General features: G+C 35.0%; 1 protein-coding gene across 36 annotated transcripts in view; it reads left to right on the forward strand.

Annotated features, from left to right (window-relative positions):
- The window catches only part of unc13bb (unc-13 homolog Bb (C. elegans)), a 150,867-nt gene that overhangs the window by 40,033 nt on the left and 82,981 nt on the right, over positions 1–27,853 (forward strand). For 34 of the 36 annotated variants that reach the window (XM_087270339.1, XM_087270338.1, XM_087270345.1 and 31 more), the window contains exons 3-5: positions 1,622–1,721; positions 23,425–23,542; positions 24,135–24,258. In XM_087270339.1, coding sequence (XP_087126465.1) covers positions 1,622–1,721; positions 23,425–23,542; positions 24,135–24,258 — 342 coding nt within the window. Of the gene's footprint in view, positions 1–1,621; positions 1,722–23,399; positions 23,543–24,134; positions 24,259–27,853 lie in introns of those variants that run through there. The other 2 variants (XM_087270364.1, XM_087270366.1) reach the window with 2 other exon arrangements.

A 27,853-nucleotide genomic window follows, 5' to 3' on the forward strand; every position in this document is an offset into this window, starting at 1 on the left:
AGATATCTCTAATTGTCATTCTGACTAGTCGAATTATAATTATGACCAGTCAAAATATAATTAGAGATATCTCTAAATATATTTATGGATAGTCAGAACAAAGGTTTAAATGCTAAAACGGCTTGCCATACGCGCGCGTCTATCAAAGTCCGCCCTCTGTAGTAACAGTTCACAGTCAGCTCACGTCATGTGTGATTTTGCGGCGGGAACATTATATGAAGACAGAATGATATTTTAGGGTGAATTGTACCTTATAAATACAGTATGTGACTCTTTCAACACCATTAGGAGGTATCCCTGTCGCTGTGCAAAGTATGTAAATCACTGTGAAGACTTTAAAACTTCGGCTATGTTTGACCCAGTATGCGTGTCAAAAAGCGGACGCGTCTAAAGCAATGACTGTACAACCCAAATGTTGCAAGACGTCTGATTTTGAGAGGATGGGCCATCCTCTATTTCAGCTCCACTCATCTTGGTCTGCTAACATTACTGTTGCTGCAATCTGAACTCACGTGCGGCAGCAGGTGGAACGTAGCTCACGTGCAAACAGCTCAACTAATAAGAGAAAACGGACGTCGTATTGTAATCAAATCGTCATAACGCCACGATGCATATTGTGACATTTTTGCATCGCAATAAATCGTACAACGATAAATCGTTACACCCCTACTACTTACTCAATTTAGGATTTTTTATGTGGCCCCCCATAAATCTGTTATCTACTGAATCAAGACAAACTATTTTGGTCACCATATGATTTATACAGTATTATAAGTTTGTAGATGAGGCCTAACTTACCCACAAATATTGTCTCAAAAATTTTGTTGTTCTAAACAGAAAACCCATTATTGGCCTTTTACATTCTAGGTATACTTGAATTAATGCCAATGTATTAGTCGGAGTGCTAAGAACATCGTATAGCGTGCCACACTGCTCCGTCTAACCTGTTTTAGTCTGTTACTAACCTGTACAGAGGCTTGTAGTGCTATGGACTTAACGTAATCTACCAAGGATAATAACATGAACTCTGTTTGAATAATTCAAAACATAACAATTCATTAGTCAGGTAAAAATGTGTTATGCCAATTTATTCAGTCAATTCATAAACGATCTATACTAGACATCAAATTATCAAAGACAAATCCAAGATTAAAAGATGCATTGCTGACTTCAAAATATCATACCAATATACTATCGTACCAGTCACACTGAGAAATTTCAAATTATATCAAACATGATAGATAAAGTCACTTGGGCTGATTCAAAACAGTCAGACTTTGAAATTACCATTTTGTATGAGTATAGTATATAGAGAGGGTGGGTGAACAGGGATGCTTTAAATGAAGGACTGGAGGGGAGCTAGTTTTCTCGCATTCCCACCTGGTGGGTTGTGGAGCCGATTGTCTCTGTGTTTTCAGCTCATATTTGAATTGTCAAAGACATCAAAGTATTTGTGGTATCTCAAGTCTTACAATGTGAAGGGACATCATTATGATTACCATAATCCGGTTTGTTTTGCAATTTTACCCTCAGATGTCACTCTGCTCTCAAAGTGCATATAGATTAGGTTTCCAATCACATGAAACAATGTATATAAACCTGTTTTCTGCTTCATTTATAGATAAATTCAATGCTTATGTGACACTGAAAGTGCAAAATGTGAAGAGTACCACCATCACTGTGCGAGGAGACCAGCCGTGCTGGGAGCAAGACTTCATGTTGTAAGTTTGTCAAGAGTCTGCTTTTTTTCCACTAGTCATTCACACATGTGTAGAGCTATCTTTATGGGTACTTCCCATTGACAACCATTATACCATAATACAAATTGTATACAGTGGGGGGAAAGTATTCATTATGTCATGTTTTTTTTTCTTTTTTCTGGGAAAAATATTTTACAGGAGCTGTTGACATGGAATTAAGCCAGATTTTGGTAAAATCCCAAACAATACCAACATAAATATAACAACACAAAAAAAATCTGAAAAAATTGTTACGTTTAAAAACAATGGAATGACTCAAGAATAATGTAATGAACTATTAAGTTGTATTAAGTACTATAAATAAAAGGCTATATATAAAATGGCAGCTTAAAGACGCCTCTTGTATGGAGAATTGCTTCAACAGATTGTAAAAAATCTTGATGGTTCTGTGGGTCTCGTCTATCAAATGTGATCTTTGTATTTTCTATTGTATTCAAGTCAGGTTTACTTCCTCTGAAATCATTTGAGAGTTTCATTGACTGTGTTTTGGATCATTGCCTTGCTGAAATGTCCAACCTGGTTTCATCTTTATCATCCTGCTAATGTAGATGTTGGACTGAAGCAGCTGATATTAATTTATACTGACAAAGGGCAGAGGATTGCTGTAGAACTACTCAGAGATTCAACTGCTGTCTGGGGTTTCACTACCTTTCTACACCTCCCTTTCTTCATGTGTTCAATACTGTTTTTCTGCACCCGCCCCCCCCCCCCCCCCCCTCTCACATTTTTGGTGCTTTATTGGCATGACAAATAGGGATGTCCCTATCCGATATTGATATCGGAAATTCGTCCGATATCAGTCCAAAAAACTCTATTGAACTGCGTTAAAATTCTTCGATATAAGCAGTCCGATACTCTCTAAACTCCGTTACAGCTATTCTATCCAGCAGCGTCCAGAGCCAGCGTGCAAAGCCCATGTGATCACAACACTGCTTGCTAGCAAAATCTCTAAGATTTAACATGCTCTTTACACTAGGTTATGGTGTAGTACGATAGAAATCTATTTTGACAGTAGCACACGCTGACGCTAGCAACAACGGCACATCTCTAACGTTACTGGTTTATTTACTTCACGTCAAGCGATCTTTACATTGTTTTGCATAAGGCTGCTAAGCAACATAAGGCACCGAATGGCGACGTAGCACACATCGTGCGAGCCTCAATTCGGTCATGGCATTTAGTGGTTCATCCAGTGTGATACCTAATTCATCACCAGCGCTTCCCACACATAAGTCTTTACCTCAGCGGCCCGGTTCTGTGTGCATGAGAAAAGTCTCCGCCACAGACTTGAGGGCTCTGCTGCTGCAGCAGACCCACAGAGACGAGTTGCTCTGACTTTAGCTTTAAGAAGAGCGCGAGGACATGCAGAAAAAAACCTACAATACATTATCTTTTTCCGGACATGTCCTCTATTTGGGACTTAAAAATTGCATTCAGCCAAGATTTATAAATCGCCGAACATGTCCCGGATTCTGCTTTCTTTAGCTGCGTTTCTTTACTTTTTTATACACAAACTTTCAATCTCAAACTCTCAGCAGCACTAAGACTAGAGAGGGAGCAGATTTGACCTGTCAGTGGTGCATATGGATAATAGGAGTGAAATAGTGGATTTATTATTCTTTATTTCATTTTTTAACTTAAACACTCTGAAAGGAACAGTGTCATGTAAAATGCTAAACTTTTTTGTTGTTTTCATTGTCTGTTAAATAAGAATAAGAAATCATTCTGTTGCTGAGGGCCTTTACAGTTTAAAAGAAAGAATGGAATTACATTTGGGGCAAAAGGAAAATTTTATTAGAGACATTCCCATGTTTAACTCTTTTTTTAAAAAAAAAAGCCCAGAAAGATAAAGTGCTCTGATAAACAGTGTCAGCTTTGCACATCAGTTTGCAGTTATTTACATTGTCTAATTTTCCCATGTGGGCAGTAGGGTGAAATCTGTGCAAATATGCAAATATAATGAATTTTGATAAATAAAATTATTCTTAAAAGTGACATTATTGTATGTGCTGTGGAGAAAAGGTGTGTTTCAATCCAGCCTCTGCAAGTATTTTTATGTTAAATATAATATGTGCAATATATATTATTATAAAATTAATAATGTTTGGGAACGTTGATACAGCCATAATCTTCTTATGATACAAACACAGATAAAATAGCTCTGATCATGTAAATGTTTGTACCAACCATACTGCACATTTTTATTAACTTAACAATAAATTATTTCTGCTGCCCAGTGTGAAAGATATTTTTCAGCTCAACTGGATCAAAAATTTATCAAAAAGCTGTGTGTGAAATTGAAATTTTCGACACTGAACCTTTAGCTGTTGTTCAATTAACAATATTTTTTTCTTACGTTCCTGCTCTCAGCAGTTTCTACTCTTTGCTGATGGTAAAAAATGAACAACTGAAGTGACCTGTAATTAGCATTTTGCACTTTAAAATTTTTTTTTATTTATTCAATTAAGATTTTTTCAGGGTCTTACTATTTATTCTTTAATTCTTTTTATATATTCTTATGTAAAAGTTTACATTTGTGCAACCAATAGTAAATAAACTGGTTGTTTTTTCCATGCTTACTGTTGCTGACTTGTTCTCAGTTTGATCTAGCCGTTCATACATTAGACTCAACAAAATAGGTAAAAATAAAGTTTTCCATAATTTGTACTGATATCGGATTTATATCGGTATCGGACTGATTGCTGCAATTTTGGTATCGTATCGGAAGTTAAAATGTTGTATCGGGACATCCCTAATGACAAATAACTGTACATTCGTATTGCAAAAGCAGTGCAGCGTCGCTGCGTACAAACAAGACAAATAGGGCAGTAGTTCAAACAAAGCGGGTCATTGTGGGTTTCTCAGATGGTGGCAGGAGTCATCATTCATATCATATTATTCATTTATAAGAATAAAAATAATAATAAATCGGAATAAGCTGTACATTTAACAATTAACATTTTAGGATAAAACAGTAATAAAAAACAATAATAATCAGTATATTTACAATGATTCCTTTACAATAATCTAGGTGTGTGTGTGTGTGTGTGTGTGTGTGTGTGTGTGTGTGTGTGTGTGTGTGTGTGTGTGAGTGAGTGAGTGAGTGAGTGAGTGAGTGAGTGAGTGAGTGAGTGAGTGAGTGAGTGAGTGAGTGAGTGAGTGAGTGAGTGAGTGAGTGAGTGAGTGAGTGAGTGAGTGAGTGAGTGAGTGAGTGAGTGAGTGAGTGAGTGAGTGAGTGAGTGAGTGAGTGAGTGAGTGAGTGAGTGAGAGAATCACTGATGTTTTTATTGATCTGCTCTCTCTTTTTGTGACAGGCATTAATGTATTGGTTAGCTTGAAGAACACAGTCATTCTTCCCCCTAGTCAGTACTGTTTTTTTTCTAATTCAGTGAATTGTGGGTAAGTTTACTTTGTTTTCCTGCTGCTTCATTCCAGTAAATTAGATATTCTTCTTTTCATGCATTTATTATTTGATTGGGCTTAATTCTGTAGATAAGCATGTCCGTGTCCTGATGCTGCCTGCTTTTAGTCATATTTGCTATGTTGGTTTGTGTTTGTAACTTCAGGACCATCTGAATCAGGTGGCTTTTTTTTAATCCTTGTTTTTTGAGGGCTTTAAAATTATAAGAGTTGGGGTCACTCATTTTTAGGTGTTTCCAAAATTTGACTGCTTGTTTTTCAATGCGCATGTGTAAATGATACTAATTCTGCCCTGCATGCATTGCTGGGTGTGTTCCTCTTTACCCTGAGGATGCTCCTACAGAACTCTGCACGTAGGCTTTCAATTGAATGTTTATCCCACTTATCAAACTCATGACTGAGGAAAGGACCCTACACTTTACTCCCGTATAGCACTATATGTTCAAACACCGACTGGAAAATTTTGAGCCAGATTCAAATTAGAATTTCTATTTGTGTTGATTTTTTAAAGGAGTAAAAGGCCCTTCTTGCTTTCTCTTTCAGTTTATTCACAGCCAGATTTAGTTTTCTATTAGCACTTATTTTCAATCCAAGGTATGTGTAGCTTGTGGCATGTTCAATTTTGTCATACCAAGGGTGAAACTGTGTTTTTTTTCCCTGACATCTGTATTTTTCTGCAATTATTTGGGTTTTAGTTTTCTTTGGGTCAACGGTCAGGGCCCAGGTCAGACAGAAGCTGTGCAGGATATCCAGTTTATCCGGCCAAATTGAATCAAATGCTTTCTGAAAATCTACAAAGCAAGCGAATATTTTGTTTTTGTTTTGATTGACATATCTGTCAACCAGAGTCTGAAGGGTGAAGATAAGGTCTGATGTTTTGTAATTTGGCAGAAACCCAATCTGACTTTTGCTGAGGACATTGTGCTCTGTAAGGAAGCCTATGAGTCTGGTGTTGATGATGCTGCAGAACAGCTTCCCCAGATTACAGTTCACACAGATGCCTCTGTAATTATTTGGGTCCTGATTTGTCACAACTTTTGAATATGAGCGTTATTAATCCTTTAATCCATTTGTCAGGAAAATGACCAGCACTCTGAACCAAATTGAACAATTTCATTATAGCCAATTGGAAATTGTGATTTATGTTTTTAATCATATCATTAAGGATACCGTCTGGACCACTTGTTTTTTATTTTTTTATTTTTATTTTATTTTTTTTTGGTAGGACTTTGAACTCTGAATTGGTTAATTTATCATATATAAACGATTGTTTAGTACTCATGTTTATTTTACTAAACAGTTTTTCAAAGTGGTTTTTCCAGTTGTCTCCAATTTGTATTGTTAGCTGTTCACGTTTCCTTTTAGTAAGGTTCCAGTTGGCCCAGAAATTGTTTGAGTCAACAGATTCTTCAATTGTGTTGAGCTGTTTTTGGGTGTACTCTTCTTTCTTTTTTCTGATTGTGTTTTTATATTTTTTAGCTCCTCACTGTACTGAAGACGTAAATTTGTATTCTCTGGTTGTCTGTGGTTTTTAATTTGCTAGTTGTCTTAAGTTTTTCCTTATAGTTTACAATCAAAGTCATGCCATTTTTCTTTCTCTTGTTTTTTGTTTTTAAAGTTTTCTTAGTAGTTTTAATATTAGATATCGTTGCCAAATAATCAAATATGTAATTTATGTTTTCTACAGCTAGATTAACACCATCACTATTATCAGGATAACTATTTTCTATAAGTTTATCCAAAAGTAAACCTATTTGGGGGTCTTCAATTATGTTCCTGTATTTCTCAAAGCTGTCTTGTACCCATCTATAATTATTTTTAATGTTATACAATTTACCATATTGTGAAAATATATTAGTATTCTTGTTCCTTTTTATATAAAGTGTAATTTGCCTGTGATCTCATAGAGGTGTTAGTGATTTAACAGTGAATGCACTGAAAGAGAACGGATCTAAATCTGTGATCATGGAGTCAACTGTTGAGCGACTGGGAAGTGACTGGGGCTGGGTTGAGCTGTTGGTGTTTCTGCCCAGAGAGTCTTCTTTCACCCTGCCATTGACCAGATACAAACCAAGACTGCGACAGAGCTCAAGTAGGAGCTTTCCATATTATTTATTTGGGCATCAGAGTTATTCCTAATTATTTACACCATTTTGTTGATAACTCTGTCCAAATGTGTATTTATTCTCACTGTCTGTGGTACAGTCAGTTAAGGACCCTGTTCTAGCATTGAGATTTAAACACAGCAGTGCACTTCCCTGGGCCTGGAAGTGGGTTATTTGAGTCTGGATGGTCTCAAAGTTGTTTCCATTATAATGTGGAGATTCGGATGGAGGAATGTATAACAATATGTCATTTTTGATTTGACTGAGCTGATTGTCGTTTTTGAGCCAAATATGAGATTCTTCTTTTAAAATAAATTTGATGTATTTATCAAGTTTGAGTTTGTTCCAGATTATCGTGCCCCCAGGATCCCTACCATGTTTCATTTTTTCATGTTTTTTTAGATGAAATGGATTTTTTACGGTATCCCGTGGGACAAAGAGTGACCTCATCAGTTCTGCGCCATGTTTCCTGGAGTATTATGATGTCTATGTCTGAAATGCTTATCCAAGGTGTTAACTTTACACTCAAGACTGGATGAGACTAGATATGCATACACCCTGGATATTCCACAGTGAGATCGTCAGCGATTTAATTTGGTCAACAAACAATTTTAACATTCCTCTAGAATAAAACTAATCTATATAAACCATAAAATACCTACATATCATATATTATATATAAAATATACTTATCATTATATAGAGTTCAAGCAAATTTGAGTATTTTTAGTATTTCTCTCTTTCTCTTAATTCAAAAATGACTTTATTGGCATGACAAATGTTACAATTGCATTGCCAAAGCATTTATAAAGTTTACATTAAAAAGTAGCATACATATATAATAAAAACACAGTAAGTAGTAGTAGTAGTGGTAAAAAAAAAAAAAAAAAAAAAATATATATATATATATATATATATATATATATATATATATATATATATATATATATATATATATATATATATATATATATATATATATATTTATATTAAGGGTGGAGCCGAACCCGAATACGGTATTCGGAAAGGCACGAATAGCGTGTTTTTACGAATACTTAATTCGAACAAATACTTGAAAAATTATTTGTATTCGGGAGCAAGAAAAACACTATATCAAAAAGCAGCGTTTCCTCATGAGACCATAGTGCATGCCCGCGTGAGTGAGTGAGTGAGTGAGTGAGTGAGTGAGTGAGTGAGTGAGTGAGTGAGTGAGTGAGTGAGTGAGTGAGTGAGTGAGTGAGTGAGTGAGTGAGTGAGTGAGTGAGTGAGTGAGTGAGTGAGTGAGTGAGTGAGTGAGTGAGTGAGTGAGTGAGTGAGTGAGTGAGTGAGTGAGTGAGAGAGAGAGAGAGAGAGAGAGAGAGAGAGAGAGAGACGCTCAGTCAGAAGTCGGAGGGCGCTTCTCCACAGCAACAGACAGAAGGCTCGGCTGAGCGAAAAAAATACTTCACTGCATCATTATTTTTGTTAAATAGATTTTTGTACCTTAATTGGGTTCCAGAGGCAGTTTATAAACTTGTAGCGGAGTTTGATCGGACGTCTGACGTCTGCAATCGGGTGCTCTGTTTACGCAACGTTAGCTCTGTTAGCACGGTAATTTAGACAATAGACTGTTGACAGAGTAACGTTAACGTTTGTTTATAAAGGTTAAAACGATGCTTGTGCAGTTGCGTCGAATAGTATGCACCTATGGGAGTTATATGGTACGTCTACATTACTGTCTTTTGCAGACAGCAAGATATATGCTATAGGCTAGTTAACCTTAGCATAGCTTCCCGTCACTTTTTATAAACTTAAAACTCCTCAAATACATTTGGGCACTATGAAAAAATGAGACTGCTGCTGAGCCATTTCTTGGTCCTCCACCAGTCAAAAGAAAAAAAAAAAACATTCAGGTTCTGTGTGGAAGCATTTTACAGTCAGTGGTGCTGCAGATAAAACAAAGTGATACTGTATAATGTGTGCAAAAGTAAAATCAGCAGAGGCAGAGATATTAAACATCTGTCAACATCTTCTATCCATAATCATTCATTCATTTCTTTTCGGTTAAGTCCCTTTATCAATCTGGGGTTGCCACAGTGGAATGAACCACCAATTTATCCAGCATATGTTTTACGCTGTGGCTGCCCTTCCAGCTGCTACCCAGCACTGGGAAACATCCATACTCTCTCTTTCACACACATACAATAGGGACAATTTAGCTTACCCAGTTCACCTGTATTGCATGTGTTTGGACTGTGGTGGAAACCGGAGCACCCGGAGGAAACCCACGCCAACATGGGGAGAACCCAGTCAGGGCTCGAACCAGCAACCTTCTTGCTGTGAGGCGACAGTGCTACTCACTGTGCCACCGCGCAACCTTCTATGTAATGTATTATCACATGCACTAAAAGCATCCTCTCCTGATACTGTCTGTGAACCCCCCACAAGCATCAATCCCCTCAATCAGTCCAGCTATGTTCTGCTAAATCCTCCACAAGCACCAAACCATCAACACAGCCACATTCTGCCCCAGCAAGTCAGTTTCAAACATAAAAAAAAAAAACTTTGTGTCTGTTTTGTGGCAGGCAGATGACAATAGCAGGGCTGTATCTTTTAGTATTATATAGAATACTTTTGTTCTGCCAGATCTCCCAGGCAGGGTTTTATTTAGATTTATTTAGTTAATTTTAGTTTTTGGAATTTTGTGCATTGGAAAGAAGTTCTTTCAGAAGAAGAACAGTTTTTTTGAAGTATTATTTGTTTTTATTCTGTCTATTCAGTGTCCTTCAACAAGAACGGTGGTGGTGGGGTTCATAATATTCACAATGGTGTTTTATTAGTTGTTGGTTTAACTATGGATGAGATAATGGCTTCTATGTTATTATATTTTCAATGACATTTCTTGTCACATGTTCAAAACAACAGCCAATATTGCATATCTATAATTTATATAATGGGTATAATTAAACAATACTTTCACTATAACGTAAATTAGAAGTGTAATAGAAAAAATATATATTTTTGCGCCATTTTGAATTTTACTCGAATACAAATACAAATACAAATACAAATACTTTTCCCCCCTCAACAAATACAAATACAAATACCGGCTGCTCCGCACATCCCTAATATATATATATATATATATATATATATATATATATATATATATATATATATATATATATATATATATATATATATATATATATATATACATAATAAATCATATTATTCAATATATTATTCAATGTATCATATTATTCATACATTCATTCATTTATTCATTCATTTTCTTTTCGGCTTTGTCCCTTTATTAATCCGTGGTCGCCAACTTATCCAGCACATGTTTTACACAGTGGATACCCTTCAAGCTGCAACCCATCTCTGGGAAACATCCATACACATACTCATTCACACTCATACACTACGGACAATTTAGCTTTAGCTTACCCAATTTAACTGTACCTCATGTCTTTGGACTGTGGGTAAAACCGAAGCACCCGGAGGAAACCCACGCGAATGCATCGACATGCAAACTCCACACAGAAATGCCAACTGAACCAGCTGAAGCTCAAACCAGTGACCTTCTTGCTGTGAGGCGACAGCACTACCTACTGTGCCACTACGTCGCCTTATTCATACAAATCAATAATAAATTATTATAGATCAAAATAAACTGTACATTTAACAATCAGTATTTTAGGATCAATATCAATCAATATTTCTAAATTCAATATCAATTTCAAATCAATATTTAAAAAAAACAATAATAATCAGTATTGTTGTATCTCTCTCTTGTTCTTGTTCTCTTTAATTCAAATTCAAACTTGCATTATTGGCATGATAAATGTTAAATGTATTGTCAAAGCATTTTTGATGTTTACATTAAATAGAACCTAAATAGAACCTTACATTAAATGGAACCTTTTCTAAATAGAAAACAAATGACACAGTAGTAAATGATCAATTAAAACAAACAATAATTAATTAATCAACACTTTAGGATGTAAGCGCATCACTGATGTTTTTGTAGGTCCCCTTTTTCTTTTTGTGACAGGCATCAATTTATTGTGGCGTGAACAGTTTTTTTAATTAGTAATATATTGAAGTTGTGTTTTATTGCTTAACTTTGTGAATTTAGGGTAAGCGGGCTGGAATTTGGCGTAGTATGTTCACTTTTATGTGCTGTTAGTTTGTGCGGTGGGTGATGAAGTGTTGCTCCTCACTCTGGGATGCCAGTTCTTTCTGTATTGACCATCTCTACAGTCAGACTGTGAGCACTCTGTCTGTATTTCCTTAGTTTTTGTTCTAAATTACTGTTCTTTACAGCACTTAGATATGTTGCTGTTGCATAATCTCATTTTATAATATTAAATAACATTAAACATTGCTTTGTTTCTCCACTTATTCATCTTAATAGATTTTTTAGTTTGGTGTTTTTATAATTTGCTTGGGTTAAATTCAATGAATGAGCATGTCAGGATGATGCTCCCTGCTGTTGGTAATGTTTGCTGTGTTGGTTTGTAACTTTAGGACCACCAAAATCTGGACTTTTTTCTGTGTTCATTTCATGGTTTTTAAGGGTTTAAAAATTATAAGAGGGGTTGTCCCGCTTTTTAATGCATTCCAAAATTTGACAATTCGTTTCTCAATGCGCATGTGTAAAGTATACTGACCTAATTCTGTTACCTTATGATGTTCTTACAGAACACTGCATGTTGAGTTTCTGCTTTTAGGGTTTCTCTTTTTCTCTCTATTTGTCTCTTTCACTCTCTCTTTCCCTCTTACTGCTTGTAAGTCTTTTGTTGACAAACTAATGAGCTTCTCTCAGCCACCAAGAAAATAGCCAAGATAATTAGGCTGTCAGTGTGTCATGTTACACATCTAGAGCCAGATGGTTCCTTACAGTGGAAGTGTCATTTCTGTGTTAATATGCTGTTGATCATTAAAAAAAAAAAAAAAAAAGCTTTTCCTTAACTGAAGAGTGAACAGGACACGGTTGTGAGTCAAATGACTAGAAATCAGATGTTTCAGATTTAGAAGCACGTTTAAAAGTGACCTAAATTACATATGAAAAAACTAAGCTCTTGTGTTGTTGCTGTCGACTCATACAACATAATCCGACCTTTGTCAGAGAAAATTGTGTGATGGTGCACATTGCAGTTTCATGATTCTGGATAATCGTGGGCTTAATGTATTTAAAAAGATGTACTTATAAGATGTACAAGATGTCCTTGCACGACTATATAGATGGATGGATAGATCGATAGATGGATGAATGGATAGAAAGATAGATAGATACATGCAGAAATTTTTTAAATATATATGTTAATGAAAATTGTTTAAAAATTACCTTTTTAATTACTTATTCTTTTCTTCGTTTATTATCATTAATGGAAGAATCAAAAGTTTTGAAGAAAACTATTGAATGAACAATGTTTATTTATTTATTTATTTATTTATTTAAGCTTCGCAGTGGCAAAGCAGTGGGGGTGGATAAGATTCACCCTGTGTATCTTAGGTCTCTAGATATTGTGAGGCTGTCTTGACTGACACGTCTCTACAATATCGCATAGAGGTCAGGGATAGTACCTCTATACTTGGCAAATGGGGTGGTGGTTCCCATTTTTAAGAAGGGGGACCGGAGGCTGTGCTCCAACTATAGGGGGATCACACTCCTCAGCCTTCTTGGGAACTGGAACTGGGTACTGGAGAGGAGGATCCAAGAGGAACAATGCAGGTTTTTGTCCAGGCTGTGTTACACTGCACCAGCTCTTTACCCTCACCAGGGTGCTTGAGGGTTCATGTGAGTATGCACAACCAGGCCGCATGTGTTTTGTGGACTTGGGGAAGGCATTTGACCGTGTCCCTCGTGGCATACGGTGGAGGGTGCTCTGGGAATATGGGGTTAGAGGCGGTCTGCTAAGGGCTGTCTTGTCCCTGTATGAAGTTGGAGTTTGGTTCACATTGCCGGCAATAAGTTAAACTTGTTTCCAGTGCATGTTGGGATCCGGCAGGGCTGCCCTTTGTCACTAATTTTTTTCATAATTTTTATGGACAGAATTTCAAAGTGCAGCCTTTGGCTGGAGGGGGTGGTTTGCTGATGAGTGTGATGCAGCTGGGATGAGTGTCAGCACCTCCAAGTCCGAGGTCATGGTGCTCCACCGGAAAAAGGGGGTTGCCATATCCAGGTTAGAGTAAAGTCCTTACCCCAGGTGGAGGAGTTCAAGTATCCTGGGGTTTTGTTCACGAGTGAGGGAATGATGGAACATGAGATTCACATGCATCTGCAGCAGTAATGCAGTCGATGTGCTAGTCCGTTGTGGTAAAGGAGCTGTCGCCCAGGAGGAGCTCGTAGTAGAGTCGCTGCTCCTCCACATTGAGAGAAATCAGCTCAGGGTGGCTCGAGCATCTGTTTCGGATGCCTTCTTAGGGAGGTGTTCCAGGCATGTCCCATTGGGAAGACCCAGGACACACTGGAGGGTCTATGTTTCTCAGCTGGCCTGGGAACACCTCAGGATCCTCCTGGAGGAGCTGGAGCAAGTGTCTGGGGAGAGGGAAGTCCGGGGTTGTCTACTAAGACTGCTGCCCCTGTGACCCAGCCTCGGAAAAGCAGATAAAAAAATACTAATAATTATATATATATATATACTAATAATTATATATATATATATATATATATATATATATATATATATATATATATATATATATATATTTTTTTTTATATATATATATATATATATATATATATATTTATATATATATATATATATATATATATATATATATATATATATATATATATATATATATATATATATATATATATATATATATATATATATATATATATATATATATTTTTTTTTTTTTTTTTTTTTTTTTTTGTCAAACTTCTTACTATCTACTGGTTTGACAGTGTAACCAGTACAGCCTTCATTTGAAAATACTTTATACAATTTTTTTTTGTCACTTCTCTGTTTAATATTTTTTCCTCAGTACTTATGTGATCCTTTGAATGTTTGTAAAACAACTTATGATGCCATTTTAACTAAAATATTAAAGAGTGAAGCAGTTTTGTGTCAGTTCCCTTGTTTGCTGTGCAGAACTCTATGTTTGCTGTGATCATACTCGTCAAGACTTTTAAACTGTTAATCGTAATGTTGTTGTGTCGGTTTTGTTGGTTTAAATGTTTAATATAAATAGTTTTTAATAAATAAAATTTGTATAAAGAAAGTATGAAGTTCTGATATAAACAATACTGGCTTTGGGTTTATCCAGACAGCATGTCAAATTTCTAAGAACTTCTTTCTCCAACTGAAAATTGTGTTTTGCTCCAGGACATGAAACTGGCTCTGTGTGCTTTGTTGCACATTTCTTTCTCTCTCAGTGATTTCCATCTATTTGTTTAGATTTCTGCCTGTCCTCGTGTTACATGCATTTTGCGCTAGGTGTTGATGTGTGTCTTTGTTTGCACATTTACTGGGATGTGGTTGTCTGTTGTTTCTCAGTTTGAGTCTTAAATCAACTGTTGCTTTACAGTGCACCCTCCGCCTCTTCTGTTTGCAGAGTTATATCCTTTTGTTCAAGATACTAATATGTTTATTTCTCTTAACAATTTTCTTGTTTGTCTTAAAACTTTAAACTTAAACATTAACTGATCACACATGCAATGTTTATATTTTTAAATATGTAAAGCCTGATCTTTGAAGGAATAGATCAGTATCACATAAAACATAAACAAGGCAATGTAAAATAGATAAATAGACTTACATCTGTATTGCTACTGAAAATAAATGGAAGAATTTTTTTAATTTTCTTTGTTTATTTTCAGCGACTTTTGTTAGTTTTTGGAAATAGTTATTTTGCTATTAACATTTATGAGCATTTTGTTTAAATAAATATTTTTAGTGACCTTTATGCACTTATATTAGACAAGCAATTTTATAAATAAGTGCATAAATAAAAAAAGAATATTACAAATGTATATTTAATCATATTAATTAGAACTGTATAGGGTATTACTGTTAACTGTTAGGTACTCTATACTGCAAAAATGCAACTGTAACTGTGCAAAAATGGAGGATTCCACACAATTCCCACACAATGTTGTCCCAACACAAACTACTCTCTGCACCCGCAAGTATGAGTCGGTAAGCTGCATGTCACTAGTTACCCATTAAATACAGAATTTATTATAAAATGTTATTATTTGTTTACAAAGCTGTCAAATAATCTTGCTTCTCAGTACCTTACAGACCTGCTCTGTCCATATACCCCATCTCGATCATTGAGATATCATGATTTCAATATCACTCATCTTGCCCAGAACACACCTTAAAAAACAAGGGGATCTAGCATTTGCTGTTGCTGGTCCTAAACTCTGGAAAACTTTACCAATTCACATTAAACTTTTCCCCTCCATTTCTGTGTTTAAGTCTGTTTTAAAGACCTATCTATTTTCTCTCACTTTTATTATTCATTGATCACTGTTTTATTGCTTTTATTTGTTAAAAGCTTCTTTTATTATTCAGCTTCCTTCTATGTCTTTAGTACTTCTATGTACAGCATTTTAGTCAACTTTGGTTGTTTTTAAATGTGCTTTATAAATAAATAAATATTGTATTGTATTGTATTTATATAAGTCATTTTAGATTTAACTAGATAACTTAAAATATCTGAAAATACTGCTAAAGTGTCATCTCTTTTGCAGTGCATTAATATATATATATATATATATATATATATAATGACTCATGAAAAGCCTTAAAAGTGTCCATTCACTCAAACTTTTGCTGCTTGTTCAAGCGATTAAAAATGATTAAGATTACAATCAATTTGTTTTAGGACAACATAAAGGGATTGTGTGGAACCCAGCATTTTTTCAGTGTTGACTAACAACTATCTTATTTTCACTTGAAATCAATTGCTTTATGGAAAACCTGAATAATTGATTTATTTATTTGCTTGCTCGCTTGGAGAAACTTGCTTGTGAAAACACAATAAAAGCTCAGTATTCGATATTAATGAAGCTGTAGTGCTGACCATGATCAATCAGCCAAGTTTTTAATACGGATAACTTTGCAGTTATAGTCATCCTGTGTGAAGGTTCAAAACTAACTGTTCTGAAATATATTGGACATTTTCAGAAATTTTTTTTTATGTAACCTAGTAACATTTTGTCCCATTCCTAATAAATTAAAGTACCTAGCTTTGTCAAAAGGACTGTAATGTAGTCTCATTCCGCATTGATGACTTAATGCTTTCTTGTTTTAATGGAAGTTCAGAAAGCCAGAAGTTCATGTAATTGAAAAGAGCTCTTAAATCTAGTCAGGCTTTGTGTGTTTTTACTCTCAGAGGAGCATTTAGAGGCAGCGCCAGGTTAATGAAATCATGTTCAGGCCCACTGGGAATAACAATACAGGCCACCAATAGTAGACAAACAATGAAAAGTGACTGATTGTATACTGATCATTGATTATATACTGCCTGCAGTATATTTTTTCAGTGTCAGTATTCTTAAAGTGTTAATGTGAAAGAGCCACTGTGAATCATATAATGTACATAAATGCACTTGACTAGAGCTTTGCACTAATGTTGTCACGGTTGCAGGTTTGTGCGCTCTTCCGGAGTGTCTGTTTGATCATGTTGGTTTGTTTTTGTTCTCCACGTGTATCTGTTTTGATCACGTGTGATGACGGCACTCAGCTGGCTTGATTAGCTCGCCAACTGAGGCTCATATTCGGGTCTATATATGGGCCATGTTTTCTGTGTGTCTTTGTCAGTTTGTTACGTGTGCTCATGTGTGTGTTTCTGTCTGTGCTCAGGACCGTGAGGAGTTTCTGCTAGAGCCTGATTTCCTGCCTGATCCCTGTCCTGTTCCTCTAGCCCTAGCTCCGCACTTATTTGTTGCACCAGTTTGTTGAGTTTGACTGTGTCAAATAAATTCCTTTTGTTCACTCGCAATTGGATCTATCTGAACATTTATTTGAGTGTGACAAATGTACACTAATAGTTGGAGGTTGGTTTGATTTAAATAAATAAATAAATAAATAAACAAATGCAAAATTCCTAGTGCTCATTAAGCATGCAATTATTAAATCAAAATAAACAAAAACGTAGATAAAAAGGATACATTTGGATGTATTTTTATTATTTAAAATAACGTTTTTGTATTTTATTATATTTTAAAATATTATTTATTTATGTGAAGGCATAGCTAAATTTTTAGCATTATTACCATGGTCTTATGATCCATCAATTAATTATATTACATAAATAATATGTATGTTTGATGCTCACATCACAAATAATTTTTATTATTATTATACAGAACAGAAACAGGAATGCATTTTCATGAACATCCCAGTGAGCTCTTTATAATATACAATTTTGCAATTTTTTGTAATATATGATCAATTTAATGTGTTTTCTGAATAAATGTAGTGAAATATAAATACACTGTAAAACCCAACAATCAACTAGTAAAATAAGTGTAGTTGCAGATGCATGTGAAAATTAATTCTACTCATTTGAAAAGAGTTTTGAACTCAGTGTTGAAGGTAATGAGTTAATTAAATACCTCATTACTTCAACTTAAACGGGGTAAGTTCACAGTACTCGCATAGATTAGTTTTTAACTCTAATGGTTTGTAGCAATCGGTTTCCTCAAATGGTTTGAGTTGACTAAACTTATTGAGTTTTACAGTACTCAGTTGGTTTGAGTTCTCTTTATTTATTAGGTTTTATTGTGCCTAATTTGCTTAATTTACTCAAATAAATAAAGTTCACAGTACTCATTAGGATTCATTTTTGAACTTAAATGGTTAGTTGCAATCGGTTTCCTCAACGCTTTGAGTTACCTTAACTTATTGGGTTTTACAGTGTAGAACCACTTTGCTCTGTCTATGAATTGTTGCCTTCATTTTGATGCCATTAGTGTTATTTGCACACATTTCATTATTAATTATTTGGCACATGATTTGATCCAAAGCATTGTGAATTTAAAAAGACATTTTACAATAGATTTTTTTAATGATTTTGTCCCATTTACATTAATCTGTCCTTGAGGTATTTAAATAACTTATTAAACAGTACATTACTGTATGTAGAAATCATCTTGCAAGCATTGTCTTTAGTGGCATGCTAAGCTAATAGGCTAAGCTTTCTAACTGAGTATAATGAAAACACAATAAAATATGTATTTTTTTGCATCTCTGATTTAATGTGATAAAAGTTAAAAAATGAATGTTGTTTAAAGGTTTTTAGCTGGTTTATCATTCATCAGATTTCTATTCATATCCTTAGTGAACTTGAGTTTTAAATAAATCTCCAAGTGAAAAATTAGACACTGACAAAAGTGTTGCCGTTGATCCCAGTTGTAAGAGCAACAAAAAATAACTTGACTTCTAGTTGATCATTTGGAATAGTGGCAGAAGGTAGATTTTTCTGATGAATCATCTGTTGAACTGCATCCCAATCATCACAAATACTGCAGAACCCGCATGGACCCAAGATTCTCATAGAAATCGTTCAAGTTTGGTGATGGAAAAATCATGGTTTGGGGCTACATTCAGTATGGGGGTGCACAAGAGATCTGCAGAGTGCAGAGGCGACAATTCTTTTGTTAGGTAGTGTATAAACCATAATATCAGCGCTGCTCACCTCAATATTTAAAGTAATTGAGTGCACATTAACTGAAGATTGGTTAAACATTATTTAAGGTAGCAGTCTAAAGTAGCCTACAGCTAAACAATATTCAAAACCAGTGATGTGCTGCATATATTTTCTTTGAGCTAATTTCTGTTATGGTGAACTTCACGAGAGCTGCACACTGTTATCAGTTTGCCCTCTTTTCTTTACTCCTTTTTGAGACCTTAAACACTAATGATGATATAACAGCAATGGGATTAGAGCTGTTTTATAGCTCCTAATCTGCTAGTTTGATCAATGGACAAAATAAGTATGGCAATAAGTATTCAGATGTGTCAGACAGGATGTTTCCACCTGCATTTTTTAGCATAATTAACTGCGTCATCAAGCTCTATTGGTCTCTGTAGCAACCTTTCAATTAGTTATTAACCATCCCATCGCCATTTGGCATGTTCTGAAAAATGAACAAGAGCAAAATATATAGCAATAAGCAAACAAGGCGCTCTAAAGCATCTCATACTCGACGCACTTTGGAGGAAATTGAAAGCCTAAATGAATTATGAATGGATTTCCAAATGCTCCTCTTTATGTGCCGCTTTGTGTCTGCGTGCGTCTGTGTGTGTGGTTGCTCTTCTCTATTTATAACAAGCAGAGCTGCAGATAAAAAGCATGTTTGCCTCATTCAGTTGTAGAAAGAATTGTGTCTTGTTGGCAGATGGTGTGGAGCTGAAACGAATCGACCAGCACAAACATTTACTTTTTTACACTGTATATGATTATGCAGATTAGACTTCAGCATTTGTGTAGTATTTTAGACTAATTCACTGGCCTTGAGCAAACTACTATTATTTATGACTTTTAGCAACACACACCTGATGTACAAATAAAGTGTGCTAAATGTCACCTAACATTTATTGCATTTCAAATATTTGACGCACATCTGTAAGTTTCTCAAACATAGAATATTGTCATACGCATTGATAAAATGCTTGGACCATGTGTTGAGGAAAGATTATACAGTATGTGATATTTGCTTTTGGCTTAACTTTTACCTGGTGTACAATAAAATTTTACCTGGTGTACAACAAACAGAATTTCACTATGAAATTCTGTTTGTATTTTTTCCACAATATTGTCAGATATACACTATTTTGAGGGATGTTTCTACAGCTTCCGAGAATCCAAAAAGAGCCACATATTGATAACTAATTTTATGATAGCTGTCTTAACATTAAGTTTTGGTTTAATTCCTCTTGTTACAGTTATGAAATAGTTTGATAACAGGCAGAAATGTTCATGGGCCCTTGTCATGACCACATTGAGTATGTTTACATGACACCAATAATCTGATTGTAATACAATTAAGACAATACTCTCATTAAGAGTCTACCATGTAAACAGCGATTTTTGATTACCTTAATCCAAATAAAGTCATAAACGTACAAAATATAACTCTGATTAAGACATGTGAAATACACCGATTTTAGTCACATTATTGAAGTGCAGTACAGATATGTAAACATCTTAATCAAACTATTATCGTTGTGCGGGATTTTGTGACAGGATATGCCATACACACAGCTGTTTGACGCTATTCTCAGCACCTACCGAGTCAGTGAGAGACTTTAAGATTATATTCAGGGCTTTACATTAACACCCGCCAACCCGCCAAATGCAGGTTGATTTCAACACTGGCGGTTTAGACAGACACCTCAACTAGCCACTTTGGCTGGTTGGAAATAATTTTTAAATCGTAGTTTTCTTAAAAGCAGGATTCGACAATAAGCATGGCCCAATATTTGTGCAAATGTGATCTAAGGTGAAGCAGCACGACTGACAAAAATTACTGTTTGCGCGAGCAAAAGAATGGTGATACAGAATGAAAGCATGATCATTCGTGCTAACAGCTGATGTGATGCGCGCGACTGTTAAAAAGCTCCCATTTACTTGTGGATAGCAACTGTGCCTAGAGAAAGCCCACTTGATTTGCGACTGATTCCCTTTGAAATAGACTGGACAAACAGCGATGATTATCCACCCACAGTCCTGCTGCTTTCAAGAGCTCAAGATTTAAAAAAATACACATTCTTTTGCAAGCAGCAGCGGTCACTGCTTCCATTTTAATTATTCTAAGTAGAGATTATTAACAGGCCCAACATTAACCGTGTGCACGTTTTTCACCTGTTTTTTCTTGCCTACAGTTATTTTTGTAAATATGGTTTAATTATCATTTTTTACAATAACATTGCTTTAATGGGATATTACTCCCCTTTTATGTGTAGTTAACTGGTGATCTGGAACTTTTAGCCTGGACAGATTACTGTGCATATTTTAGATGCATGACAATAATTATTTTTTAAATGTAATGTTTTTTTTAAAGTAAAGTTTTGTCCAATTAAAAAGTGCACCTATAAAGCTATATTTTCCTTGTTTTTACACATTAAAAAATTGTGGCAAAGAAATATTTATTTGGTGTGGTCAGGTGTGGTCAGAGATCAATTTGGTAAATTCTTAATTTTGAGCCCTGAAAAGACATGAAATCAAAACTAATTGCAATGTGTCACAAGCCGTTTGCTCATGCACACTGAGCAAGCTAATACACAATACACACAAGAAGTTGAATGAATGAAAAGGCATGTGAACATAACACAAAACAGCAAAATATATATTCCCAACAAGAAAAGTGTGGCTAGTGAAAATGGCGAGTGGCTAGTAATGTTGAAAATCTGCTAGCCACGGTGGCTGGTGATCAAAAAAGTTAATGTCAAGCCCTGATCATAATATTGTCTTATTCAGATTAAGGCAAATAATTCAATTACTGATGTTCATGTAAATGTAGTTAGTGAAATGGTCTATAGCTTTTCTTGAATTTTTTTATGTGTACATAGTTAGACACCTGCTCCTGGAAGACTCAGATGATGAAGATGAAGCTAATAAAGAGTTGTGGTCTTTGTGAAGTGCTCCACAGACTGCAAATATATGTAGGTCAGGCACTCAAACCAATTGGAGCATCAATTAACACACACTGCACAATTTTTCTCTAAATATTCACCGCTAATCAAAACTTATAAAGTTTTTAAAATGCGTCTTGTTTAAAATAGGTATTTTTTAAATTAAGGATTTTCAAATGGTACAAACCACAAAGACAATCAGACAAACAAACTGCAAGTGCTGCCAAATAAATAAAAATGTAGAAATGTATCGGTTTTTAATCAATACAAAAACAAAAGAAGCCAGATCTTTCCTGAAATAAAAATTCAGAGTTTGTGGAGAAAGGATTGGAGAAGTTCCCAAAGTCTCCTGAATTTGTCCGGTTTTTGGTTAAGGTCATAGGTTATTTTTTTCCAAAAGAAGAAAGACTGACAACTGAGAAATCCACATGGAAAAAGTTGGAATTTGAGATGTAGGACATTTTAGTAATGTACATTTCTTAGCCAGAAATGTAAGAGTTGTAAACAGAGGTTTGAGGTCTGAGCTAAAAAGGTCTTCAGGAATGTTAAAATAGGTCTTTTAATCTCTTATTTCATTTCAAGGCTTTATTTGTTGACAAATGTGATAAAATGGTGATACCATTGGCCAGCTTTATCTGGGATGGGCTTAAAATTGTGATGCTATTACTGGAATTAATTTGTAGCATTAAATAGAAGTTTTATAACAAACAACGAACTGCTGCCAAAGGTGCATCAACAAAGTATTGAGCAAAGGCTGTGAATACTTATGTACATGTGATTTTTCAGTGTTTTTATTTTTAATAAATTTGTAACAATTTAAAACAAATCCTTTTCACATTGTCCTTATGGGGTATTGTGTGTAGAATGTTAAGGAAATTAATAAATTTAATCCATTTTGGAATAAGGTTGTCACATCCTAAAATGTGGAAGAAGTGAAGCGCTATGAATACCTTCCAGATGCACTTTAAACATACGTAAATAGGCCACCTCTACAGGCTTTAGCATCTTCTAGTGGATCAGACCGTACCATCAATGTGCCTGTGAGATGAGTAATCAATAAGGAAGTAAAGAAAGAGAAACAAACTGCAACATAAAATACAACAAAAACACTGGTCATAACACCAACATAAAATAGGCATGATGTACCACAAGGCTCAGCGCTGGAACCATTGCTTTTCCACCTTGTACATTTGTAAAAATGAGTTTTTACAGAGTTTTTACAGCACACTGATGTTTCTCTAGATTGTCTTCTAATTTCCTTGTGGAACTGACATACCAATTCACAGTATAAAAACAGATTTTGCTAGATTCAGAAAAAAAAAAAAAAACATTAGATATCTAAAATATCTGATGAAAAAACATGTGTCAAAATGGGATAATTTTGAAGAATATTCTGTGGTGTTCCTCATCAGTCAAGAACTTGACTTTGGCTGTGCTGTTTGATTAGTAATAAATCAAAATACATTAGTTCTTTATTTATAATGCACTGAAAATTAAACATTACCAGCAGTTCCAATCACTCACAGAAACTGTTGTCTTTGTGGCCTTCAGTGAGATCAGCCGGCTGGACCTGGGTCTCATCGTGGAGGTGTGGAACAAAGGGCTCATCTGGGACACCATGTTAGGAACTGCCTGGATCCCACTGAAAAACATCTGCCATTCAGACGAGGTCTGGAAATAATTTGCAACTCGTTTAATTCTTACATTGTTCTATTTACAATACCTTTTTTTAAAAAACAATATTAGTTTCACATTCTTAACTGTGCCATTTCACTGAACTTAGTCATCAGTTCAAGCTAAAGACTCTAAAGGTCTAGTGTGAAGTGGTGCAGAGCTCAGGAAATATTGTCATTGTCATACTTTATTCAAAGTGACTGATGGTATATTGATGTACATCTGCTTTTAAATGGTTTCCTTTATGAAAGTGCGAGAGGAAATTATAATCCAGTACAAAACCAATGAATAATAATTAATAATTGATTATACTGCAGTCAATGCGTGCTTCATACAGTGAGTTAATTGTTTATCTGTATTTGTTTAGTTAAAACCTTTATTACTTAAATAATAAGTTTTAGTTTAACTTTTTTTGCTAAATAATTTTGTCATTCAGATCACATAAGTAAGCCATTTCCTCTTCCCAGAATTCTATTTTGATGGCTTAATTAATCTTGTAGGGCCATTGTGCCAATCAGACATCTTTTTTGGCCACAACTGTATACTTCTGCAGTTTTTCTGTAATAAATAATTTTTTTTCTGAGCAGGAGGGCGCTGGGGAATGGATATTTCTTGACTCTGAAGTTTTGATGAAGGCAGATGAGATTTATGGGACTAAAAACCCGACGCCACATCGAGTCCTTCTGGACACTCGCTTTGAACTGCCCTTTGGTAAGATTTTCATTTTCAAAGTGCTTTGTATTATCAATCACAAGAGTCATCGTTTACTGTAATATATATTTTATTTTAATTTTAAAAAGGTATTAATTTTATCAAAAGTGCAAAGTTACAAAAGTCTTTTATTTCAAATTAATTTTGTTCTTTTGACTGTTTTATTTAATAATCCTGAAAAATTCCAGTTTCCACAAAAATATAAAGCATTTTTATCTTTTATCTTTATATTTACAAAAAAATCAGCAAGGCGTTTGTAATTTAAAAAGGACAGAAGTGTCTTGCTGATCTTTTGAAAAAAGGCTGTTTGAAATCAATCGCATCTGCCTGTCTGGTGATTTGGCTTTCCATTGATTTGTTTAATGTCATCAGGCATGAGTAAATGTCCTTTGGGAAGCTACTTTCTTTCTAATAAAACATTAGCTCTATCCAAAACTGCTGTCATTCACTTTTGATGAATGATAGAGCTTAAAGGACAGTTTCTGTAACCTGATAATACTCTAGCCCGGTTTACTCCTGGTATTATTATGCATTTTATGACATTCCAATTACAAACGGACAACAGTTGTAGATGGGATATAAAACATTTGAGCTTGTCCTCTTTTTGACGACTGCTGTTTTTTTTTTTCAGCTTAGAATTTGCTAATAATTCACTTGTTTTTGCAAAATGTATGAGATGTTTCTTCTGTTCTGCTGATTTTCAAGCGGAAACTGTGTTTCTTGGTGATTCTTAAAAAGCAGAAAACTGCTACTGGCACTTTAAAAGTAAAAACAACATTAAATGTATAGGCTAAACAAAATGAAATCTTGTGGCTCATGTAACACATGTTGGAGGCTTATGAATGAATTATGAAAATCTGTCTGTCTGAGAGTAAATGAACTAAATTAACATTTTTGGCTGTACTCTCCTTTTAATACCAGGTGGAAATTGGATCCATGTTTCAGAGAGAAAAAAGGAGCCTTAAGCCTTTCAGATGCTGCTTGAATTATTACTTTGATTTCCTCCTCATTGTGAAAGATTTAACAAAAAATAATGACATTTTCCCAGCTGTGTCTGCATCGTGAGTGGAGCAGTGGGCTGTAAATAAAAAATGTGTGTTGGTAAGCAAGCTGCAGGTTGTTGGGATGTGAAAGGTCGAAGCAGTGCGTTTGGCCTGGATGCCTGCCATTGATCCCATTCATAAGCCTGACTGTTTTATCCGAGGACTTTGAAGCTGTTCTCCTCTTGTTCAAAATGTTCAAAGGCGGCTGCGCACAGTATTTGATGCTTTGCTCACATTGCACACACTTCCAATTGGTTATCAAAATGCTTTTGTCCGTCATTATGCAAATAAGCATTACATCTAAAATCAAAAGTGTAAGAAAGTTTTTAAAACATTTATGTAATACGTTTGCATCTCTGACTAGTTTTTTAAAGTTCAGATGTCATAGCAATACTTATAATATATTTACATTTATAATTCATTCATTCTTTTATTTTTCCTCCGCTTAGTCTCTTTATTTATCAAGGTTTGCCACAGCAGAATGAACCGGCAACTTGTCACGCATATGTTTTACAAAGCAGATGGCCTTTTAGCTGCAACCCAGCCTATACTCATACACATTTAGAGAACATGCAAACTCCACTCAGAAATGCCAACTAGCCCAGCCGGAACTCAAACCAGCGAACTTTTTGCTGCTAGGGGACAGTTTTAACCACTGAGCCACCATGTCGCCCACATTTTAATTCAATTTTATATATTTTGATGTTTTTGTAACCCTTAAAAATAATGGTCCAATAGTTAATTTTAGTTGATGTATCGACTTGCAATACATGAACTAAAAATAAACATTCAGGTACAGGATTTATTAATAACTGTTTAACATTTACTGAGTTGTTAAAACACTGCGAGTTAGCTAACAATGAACTTTATTTTCATTAACTAATTTTAAATGGATAGTTCGCCCAAAATTTTAAATTCTGCCATCATTTATTATTGACATCCTTGGCTTGTTCTAAACCAGCTTGAGTTTTATGTTCTGTCGAAAACAAGAGAAGATAGTTTGTAGAATGTTGGAAACCCGTAACTATTGGCTGTCTTAGTATTTGTTTTTGTTACTATGAAAGACAATGGGTTACAGGTTTCCAACAATCTGCCTTAGAATAAGCCAAGGGTGTGTAAATGATGACAGATTTTTTTTGGAGGGGGGGGGGGGGTGAACTATCTATGTAAAGGTTTCTTTTAGTATTTTTGTTAGCCATTAAATTAATTTGAACAGTCTATTTCTCGGTTAATGAGCGTAAATTATAATTCAAGAAAATTATTGAACTAAACTACCCTGACTTTTTTTAGACACATTGCAGTGCATGCCCACCTGCTACTCTACTGTTAGCAAATACCTTAATAAAAGGTGTAGTAGATGATCAGCCAAAATGCTAACCGGTAAGCATAATATCTTTGAAACATAGTCCCTCCCATGCTATCCAAAGCCACGCCTCCTGAAACACGAACGCACGCACCTTAAAGATACCCGCAGATAACCCACTAGTTCATGTAATTTTCCAGATAGAAAACTTTATAATACTACAGTTTTGGACAAAATCACTATTATATCTAGCACGTTTTCAGTTATGTAGTTAACAAGCAAAAATTATCATAATGTTCAATATTTAATGCATGCAAAAATTGTTGGTGTTACTCTCTCTTACGCTTTGTCCTAGAGCAACTACTGTATGCTTAGTGCTTGGCCGGCGCTGTGCAGGAATTACACTTAATACTAAGCCATACCTGCATGCCATTTCAGACCAAATTTTCAGAGTAGCATGGTAAATAATATAGAGAGCACGTCACGGGCTGTCATTGTTCAAAAATGAACCAATGTGAATATAAAACCACCTTCAACCCAGTAAAGCTGGCTAGAATAGCGCGATTTACTTATGTTTTGTTGTTGAATAAAAATCTAAATTGTCGATGCTGTAAAAAGACCCTAATGAAAATAGTCGCATCAATCGTTCACCAGTAGATTTTAGTGACTGAACAACACTTCCGTGCATATAATCCATTCATAACACAACACAATCTACTTGACTAATAGTTTTAAAACAGAACATTAACTCTCTAAAAGAAATACTTCAGCCATGGTGAAAATACTGGACAAATATGACTTTCCACTTCAACACCTACTATAATAATGTTATAACATGAAATGCACATTATAATTGTCTTAAACCCAACATGGTTGCGGAGATGTGTTTACTACAGATTGCCCTGAGAGACACTGAAAACAGTCATCATGAGCAGCTTCTATGAAAAGGTTAATTACAGTGGAATACATTCTTTGTTATTTGCACTAAATTGCACTAATTTGTACTGAATTCCACTAAATCATATCACAATCTTAAGTTAAAATTGATTAAAAAGTTTCTGTCGTCCATGTATATTTACACAACATTAGATTTTTTTAAAATGAATACCAGAGTTTAACAAACATGGTTTGCTTGCAGAGTAACCGGTATTGTGAGTTTGACAAAAAACTGCTGATTCTTTTCCTACTCCTTAAAGTATTGCAACAGAGACCGAATTCTTCAGCACTGCATAACTTTATCCCTGTAATT

This window comes from Danio rerio, chromosome 10, assembly GCF_052040795.2.
Source record: "Danio rerio strain M-AB ecotype USA chromosome 10, GRCz13ab, whole genome shotgun sequence".
NCBI lineage: Eukaryota > Metazoa > Chordata > Actinopteri > Cypriniformes > Danionidae > Danio > Danio rerio.